Genomic DNA, 8,527 nt, shown 5'->3' with positions numbered 1-8,527 from the left:
AAATTGGGTACTATACGATTAATTAAACCTAAATAAAACTCAATTCAATCTTCTGGATTGGATTAGGCCATTGAGTTAATGAGCATAGTGAACTTTTGCTGGAGGGGTGAGGGGTGTAATGATTGATAATTGATATTATTATCTTTTTAATTTATATTTTTATTATTATTTTAATATTATTTTTATTGTTATTTTATTATTAACTTTTTACATAATTTGTAGATAAATAAAAATATTAAATAAATTAAGAATATTAACATAATTTGATTATCAAAGTTATCGGTGAGAAGAGATATTGATAAAGTTAGTTATTCCAATACAAGATCAAGTACAAAGTGCACGCCCAGTCCAATTCGGGCTACTCTAATACAAGGTTTTTTCGTCCAACGAATTGTATGTAACTCGTCAATGAATGAAGTCGTCTAGCAAGATGTGAGTTTCAAAAAATCTATAAATCAAGGGCTTGTCATGGATCAAAATTAAAAACCTTTATGAGAATAAACACCCCTTCTAGGGTTAAGAGGAAAAAATAACTCTTTTGGGGAGAATGACACTTAACAGGAGAGAAGGTAAAGGCATATTCTGAAGGTTAAGGGTATTCATCTTTATTCTTACTCTAGTATTCAAAATGTTGAGGAATATTCACGGGGTTGGGTGTAATGTATTCTTAACTATTTGTGAATCTTACTATTAAATATAATTATTTTTCATATTTCTTTTTTTCAATTATTGTTTTAACTACATATTCTAGATTGATTGCATATGTGGGAGTACCTATGGATTGAAAGATAGTTTGGAAAACCTTATTAGAATAGAACAACTAATAGATTTCACATGCTAGACATAAATGTGAAACATTTAGTCATTCACTACATCAAAATCTTGATCATTGATGCAAACTTATAATAAAACAGTTGTTAAACATAGGGATTTTATTATTCAAGTTTAGATTTTTCGGTAAGACATTACAACTTTTACAAAAGGTGTGAATGCTAGAGAAAAAATTAGAAGTAAATTGTTCGGTGTTTTTTCTTTGAATTGAATCATGAAACTCAATCTCAGGTGAAACCTTTATCATATATTGTTGCACACCGTATATTTGATAGAAAATACATAGTTTTTTTTTTTTGTGAAATTTGTTGCCTAATTAAGTTATAAATTGCAGAAGTTATCAAGTGTTGCACGAGTCTCTTGAGAAACAATATTTAACTTTTTCACTTTATTACTTGTGTAATTTGGTACACTTGTTATTTTCGTAACAATTGTATCACATGGGTTTGAGAGACATAATATAGTAGAAAATTGCATCAAGGGAGGGTGGTGGGAGGAGAGGAGCGATGAGCTACAAGTGGAGGGAAGGGAGGAGTGACAAGGAAAGGTGGGGAGGAAGAGAGAAGGGTACACATAAAGAGACACATGTCAACATGTGGACATATATGTGACATGGAGTTTATCACAAAAAAATGCATTGGGTGATAAGGACTCCATTAATTTATTTATAAAATATAGGAAAATGAGACAAGTTCAAAGTTTCATATAAATAGGGATATCAAAGTGGGTCAGGCCTGCTGGTCCGCCAAAAAAAAAGGCGGGCCGGGTTAGAGTTTTCAACTCGCCAACCTACTGTAGCCTGGTCTGCCTAACCCACCAGTTTGACGGGCCAAAATGGGCCAGCCCACCCTAGCCCATAAAAAAATAAAAAAAATAAAATTAAAAAAAATGGCGAGTCAACCCGTCTTAAGATAAGACGAGTTGCAATATTTAACCTGTTTACTAATGGTGACTCTGCCCGACCCAAACTGTTTTTAGCAGACCACGAGCATGTCGGGCCAAAACGGGTCGTAATTGCCCGTTTTGCCACCCGTATAAAGACTTATTCTAAAATCATGTTGTAGTTTAAAAGTTAAATACATGATTAACCTTTATTATTATTTAGAGTGAAATCTTAAACAATCGGTGATTCTTAATAAAAAAAATTGTGAGAGTGGCTACAATGTAATTAATGTCTTTGGATGAATTAAATACTTTTCTTTCTCACATAATTTTAAATAAGATCTCCTATTAAATAAATATAACTTAAAATAAATTAGATGAAAATTATTTAATAGGACAACTATATCAGACAAATAGTTTTCATAAAAATTGTGTGAATAACCTGACACAAACACAACAAAAGCATAACAGATAAACAAATATACACTACGAACACCGTTAATGAAGCAACTACAGGAATTCGTTAATGAAATGCAATGAAATTAAGCTAAGAACTTTTTTTTTTTTTTGTCAAGCTATCTTATTTTAATGAATTAGAGTTCAATATTAACATATTTCAAAAATAAAACTTTCTGCATTAAGTTTTAAAATTCAATTTCATTTTGTTAAATCTAGCATCTGTTTTTCTATATTACAATCTAAATGTTCTTCACCCATTTTTTAATTAGGTTATATATGTATATATTATGATGGAGACATGAAAATAATAATAAAAATCTTATAAATATTTTATTAAAGTCAATAAAATTTATTGTATTTCCTTCTTAAAAAAACTTAAATAATACTAAAAAAGAAGTGAAGTAGTAATATATATATATATATATATATATATATATATATATATATATATATATATATATATATATATATATAATATAATATGAAAAACTAGCAACAATTCATTAGTAAAATTTGCACATAATTTAAAAGAAGTCATTCCACTCATAAATATCTCACCCTGAGAAAATAAAATAAAATCAATTTCACATTCTAGTAGTTAATCAACACATGTGACAACTTGAATTATTATTATCATTAATCAACAAATTGGAGAAACTAACTAAACAATTTTAGTAGTGCATCTTTTAAATTATATTTCTTCATTTACAAAACTTAATGTCGATACATTGTTTAAAGAAATTGAGTTAAATATAACTTAAACCAACTACTTATGGATAAAAAATTATTTTTAAAAACAAAAATACATTAAAGTAATTGTCAAAGCACACTCTAAGGGGATATTTGGCTACATGGTCCATTGTACTTGGAATTTGAAGTGTGTCCATTATCAAAACTTTGTCATATTTTTTGATAAAATATGTTTTGAATTTTTGTTGAAATAGTTTAAGTTCAATTTTATTTTATTCTTGGGGTAAAAAATAATGCATCTTAGAGAGATTAAAAATGGACTTTTTACATATTAAATTTAAACCCTTAAATTTTTTCAAGGGGAAAAATCTTATTTTACCTCTTTTCTTTTGAACAACCATCGGCGAAAGGTAAAAAAGCACATGCAAGCTCTAGAACTTAGAAGTGGCCATGAATTTTAGGTGAGATTCTTGTTGTCGATCAGCTACATCTGAGACTCTTTCTCTCTCTCTTTGTCTTCGATCACCTTCCATTCCTTGGGCACTGGGTCAAGCATCGGAAACACAGGCAAAACTTGTTGCCACTCCACCCAAATTCCTCGTTGTTTCGGTGATCCAACATTTTCACCATTCTCTTCATTCTACATCCGGAAAATCTTCTCACTAAGGTTTATGCTTTTCTTTCATTATGTGTTCTAAATCTGTTCTTCTTCTTTTTTTTGTACATTTTCTTTTTGGGTATGTCCATTTTCTTGAATCTTGTTTCCTATTTAAAAAACAATTTTTTTAGGTATTTCTGCCTCTTCATAGTTTCGGTCACAATTCTTCCTATCCTATTGATTTATGTGTTTTTGTGGTAATGCCAGGGTTTCTTTCGGGATTGATCTAATCTCAGCCACTAGTTACCTAATCTTTGTGTTTCTCATCACTGAAAGCTTAGATATTTTGTATGGTTTTGAAAGATTTTGTGCTTCGGGATTTAGTGTTGAGCTTTATTATTAAATGAATGACATGGCTTGGACTGCTCTCAAAGGTTCTCCCCGGGCATCTTCTCATCCAAGGCCGCTTTCTTGGATTGTAGTTATCGTAGGAGCACTGGCTGTTTTCTTATTTTGTGCTTCCTGGGTTCTTGTATCATCCCCAATTGGTTCCAGGGTTCAGGGTTATTTTTATAGTGTAAGTAGTTCAGAAAAGTTAGATTTACCTGTGTCTCCATTGAATGAATATTCTATTGATGATGGTCACTTGAATACGAGTTTAGATCATGCTAATGATAAACCGCCGTCTGAGAATCTGCAATCTTCCTCAATTTCCAATGATGTGTCTAATGACAGTAAGATAGAACAAACTAATGCTAAAACAAACTCGCAAGTAGACTTGAGTGAGTCTACTCCGGTGAACCATCCAATGACCAAGGAAGTGAACAAAGATCCCGCAGTTTCTAGTTCAGGAGAACCAGTGACTACGGTTGGCGACAGTGCGGATGTATCCAACAGTACCCTACCTGCTCAAGAAAGTGCAGATGTAGCCAATAGTGGCTTGCCTGCTCAAGAAGGTGCAGATGTAGCCAATAGTGGCTTGCCTGATAAAGAAAGTGCAGATGTATCCAATAGTGGCTTGCCTGCTAAAGAAAGTGAAGATGTATCCAATAGTGGCTTGCCTGCTCAAGAAAGTGTAGACGTAGCCAATAGTGGCTTGCCTGCTCAAGAAAGTGTAGATGTGGCCAATAGTGGCTTGCCTGCTCAAGAAAATTCACAAATTGATTCGAGTTCAAGTAAAACTATGCCATTGGCTGGTTCCAATTCTTCCAATGAGACAGGTAATATTAGACTGGAAGAACCTGCTCCTGTGGCCTCGATCAATCAGTCTTCTGTTGTAAGTACTGCATCAAATGAGATCTCTCCATCTTCTGATGATTCCACATCAACCGCTGTTCCAGCTTCCGTAGAGAAGCCACAAAGTACATCCTCTGCTGGTAAGCTGGTTTGTTAAATTCAGGTTGCACTTGTAATCCTATCACCTACACTAGCTTGTTGTTCATGAGTCATTGTGTATTAGCCTTCCTTTTATTTTGGTCTTCGTGTGAATTTTCAGTAGGGTTAATTAAGAGTGAAGATTGTTTTCCATTTTTGCGGATTCATAACTTTGGATGATTAATGATTCCTATCTAGGAAACTTGTATTTGACTTTTATTTGTATTTTACCTGTATGTTTTGTTTAAGACACTTCTGATTTTATATTGTTAATTATGAAATGAATTTTGTATAGGTTTTATCATTTTCGAGAATTTAACTGCATATAGATAGTATAAATTATGCGGAGTGTATGACAAATCTTACAATAGCAGCTATTTGCAATAGCAACTATCTTGCGCTTTTGATTTCAGCTCTTTATTTCAGCCACTATCTGTGTCTTTTCAAGATTTAAAATAGTTTTTATGCCTAAATATTATTGTTTAAGGATATTTATGGGTAAAATTTTGATTTGTCCCTAATTTTATGATGTAGTTTGTTGTGTAAAATAATAAGTGTGATGTTATTTATTCTTAATTTCTTTATTTATTATTTTTGAGTATTTATATATGTAGTATAAAGTATGTACCATTATAGTGTTGGTTGTTATGTACTGCTATCCAGGATTCATAAATATGATGGGGAGCACAAAACTGATTATGTTGTGAGTTTGAATTTTTCCACTGTGTCTTGAGTAAGTTAGTGTTGTGTGAATGACCAAATTATAATAGATGAGTGAGTATAACTCTTACTTTGCAAGTCGGTTTTGTAGACCGGAGTTAAGTTTAAATCCATTTTCTAAGATAATATCAGTGTATATTCAAGTAAGGTTTGTTGGACATATTGTCTTAACCACTAATGGGACTTTACCACACCACCCACAAGTATTGGTCAACACATACGGACAAACATAGAATCCGAACCATTGATCTTGCTCTTGTTTTTTTGAAGTAAAGAGATTTCATTTGTGTTGCTTCATATTTTTGAATGTTCTCAAAATATATTAATTGTTGGTAGTTGGATCTTGTTACTAAAATTCCTCATATATATATATATTGATAACCTTTTTTTTTTCTCAATTATATCGTTTGGAATTACTGTGTCGTGAATTTTTAATTGTTGTTCCACATTCTGATGTGTAGGTTGTGATCTGTACCATGGACATTGGATACATGATCCACAGGGACCATTATACACAAACAATTCATGCCCTGTATTGACACAGATGCAGAATTGTCAGGGTAATGGGAGGCCTGACCAGGATTATGAAAATTGGCGATGGAAGCCCTCTCAGTGTGACCTCCCACGGTTTGATCCGAAAAAATTTTTGGAGCTGATGAGAGGGAAGACCTTGGCTTTCATTGGAGATTCAGTAGCCCGAAACCAGATGGAATCAATGTTGTGTATTCTGTGGCAGGTTATTTTTGTATTCCTTATTGATCTAATTTGTGTGGAAAATAAAATCATTCCAAGATGATACATATTTTCAGTGTTTTGCTAACTTGTCATTGTTAATATCTTCTTATGGCTGCTACATATTTTTTGTGATTACGATCTTTTAGATACATGTTACTGTAATGGTCAAGGTCCACCTATTTGTAATTCAATGTACACTATATATAATATGTTCCTTTGTTGTGCTTGTGAGATCCAAGTATTCCATCATATGACTATCTATCATTATTTATACATGGTTACTAGAGCCTAGTTGAATCCTTACCCCGGGTGGACCCATTGTTCATTACTGCCTATTTTTTTCCCCAAAAATGTGTTTCTTCCGGATTTCTGATGTCCTCTCATGGTTTTGTCTCCTTTTACTGCTGTGTTACCCCATTTCTACCACATCTCCATCTGTTGTCATTGGCACTCCAGCCGATAACCCCACCATTTACTGCAAGTCTTAGGTAATCTAAAGGCAATAACTCTTTCAAGGGAAGGACTTCTTGATAATTCCTTAAAGAAACGTATGGGGTAGCTTAAAAGAAATTTGTATCCTGAATACGTAAACATGATAATTCTTTAAAGAAACAGATTGGGATTTTATCCTCAACATGTGAGGATAGTTTTGAGTTCATTTTTGTTTTGTTTAGGGTCACCTGAAGAAATGAATTGTCTTTCTTATTGATTTGGATGCTTATCAAATCATGCAAGCTTTTATTTTAAACTTTCAAGAAAAGCTCTTGTCACTCTTCAAATACATCCTTTTTGGCATCCTGATGCAACGCCCGATTACTTTTATTTGACATCTATCTGTGATAAAAATATTTAGAAGGTAAGACAGCTCCAAGTGGATGGAGTATATTTGTCTGAACATTTCTTGTTTATAAAATTTCAGGAGATGTTCGTCCAGTCCTCGGTTTCATCCTGACTTTGTTTTCAAATTTTATGCCTTCCATAGTCTTTCCCATCCAAATAATATTAAAATTAAAAGAAAAAGACACCTTTTTGCACTAGTTCAAGGATTGTCATCGTGTGGCCTTGGTGCTGCACCTGCACCATGCCATGTTCATGACAAAAAATGATTTATTTGCTGTCAGTTTCATGCATTTGTCTATAAATATACATATACACGTACGTAGGTTTTTGGATATCGGATTATGTGAGTTATGACGGTGAGAAGCTTAACTAAAATTTTGTACTTTCAGGTAGAGACACCAAAGAATCGCGGAAATCATAATATGCAACGTTATTACTTTAGGTCCACTTCTTTTATGATTGTCAGGATATGGTCCTCGTGGCTTGTCAAACTAATAACCGAACCATTTGATTATGCTCCAGCCGATGTAGATAAGCTCCATCTTGATGCCCCAGATGAGAAGTTGATGCAACACATCCCAAACTTTGATGTGGTGGTTCTTTCTTCTGGTCATTGGTTTGCCAAGAAGTCTGTGTACATTCTGAACAATGAAATAGTGGGAGGACAGTTGTGGTGGCCAGACAAGTCTCAGACGATGAAGGTTGACAGTGTTAAAGCTTATGGTATATCTGTTGAAACAATTCTAACTGCTATTGCTTCAATTCCAAATTACAAAGGGCTTACAATTGTGCGTTCCTACTCACCTGACCATTATGAGGGTGGGGCATGGAACACCGGTGGATCATGCACCGGGAAGGTTAAGCCTCTAGCACCTGGTGAAGGGGTGGAAAACTTGCACACAAACATAATGCATGAGCAACAGGTGACAGGTTTCAAACGTGCTTTGGAAAAGTCAACAAATGGATCAAGGTTGAGGCTAATGGATATTACAGAAGCCTTTCAGTTCAGGCATGATGGTCACCCTGGCCCCTACAGGAATCCTGACCCAAATAAGATTACAAAACGTGGCCCTGATGGAAGGCCACCACCACAGGATTGCTTGCACTGGTGCATGCCAGGCCCTGTTGATACCTGGAATGAAATTGTCTTTGAAATTATTAGGAGAGAATTTGAAGGTGGAAGTGCATCATGAGATTTGTTTATTCTTTTTTCTATTAAGCTCTGTGGTGTGCTTCTGCTCTGGAGTCAATAGGTCGTGTCTTGTGTAGAAATGTGACTGTCTTTTTGGAGGGATAAAGGTAGTTGTACCACTTGAATCTTTTTAATAGAATAATATAGTATATTTATTTGTTATAGATATAGGAATGATAAACATTGTTTTGAAGTTTAAAGCTAAA

General features: G+C 33.7%; 1 protein-coding gene across 1 annotated transcript; it reads left to right on the top strand.

The window, feature by feature from the left end:
• Positions 1 to 3,259: 3,259 nt before the first annotated feature.
• LOC114191729 (protein YLS7) lies at positions 3,260 to 8,527 on the top strand. The gene is made up of 4 exons (XM_028081090.1): positions 3,260 to 3,529; positions 3,728 to 4,836; positions 6,016 to 6,290; positions 7,519 to 8,527. The coding sequence occupies exons 2-4, from the start codon at positions 3,864 to 3,866 to the stop codon at positions 8,320 to 8,322; spliced, it is 2,052 nt and encodes a 683-aa protein (XP_027936891.1). The 5' UTR covers positions 3,260 to 3,529; positions 3,728 to 3,863; the 3' UTR covers positions 8,323 to 8,527.

The sequence above is a fragment of the Vigna unguiculata genome, chromosome 7 (genome assembly GCF_004118075.2).
Source record: "Vigna unguiculata cultivar IT97K-499-35 chromosome 7, ASM411807v1, whole genome shotgun sequence".
Classification (NCBI taxonomy): Eukaryota; Viridiplantae; Streptophyta; class Magnoliopsida; order Fabales; family Fabaceae; genus Vigna; species Vigna unguiculata.
This window is presented reverse-complemented; position numbering and strand designations above follow the sequence as displayed.

Coding starts and splice junctions, on each gene's coding strand:
- LOC114191729 (XM_028081090.1), top strand. CDS start 3,864: ATGAATGACATGGCTTGGACTGCTCTCAAAGGTTCTCCCCGGGCATCT. Junction 4,837..6,015: donor ACAAAGTACATCCTCTGCTG/GTAAGCTGGTTT, acceptor TCTGATGTGTAG/GTTGTGATCTGTACCATGGA. Junction 6,291..7,518: donor TGTTGTGTATTCTGTGGCAG/GTTATTTTTGTA, acceptor TTGTACTTTCAG/GTAGAGACACCAAAGAATCG.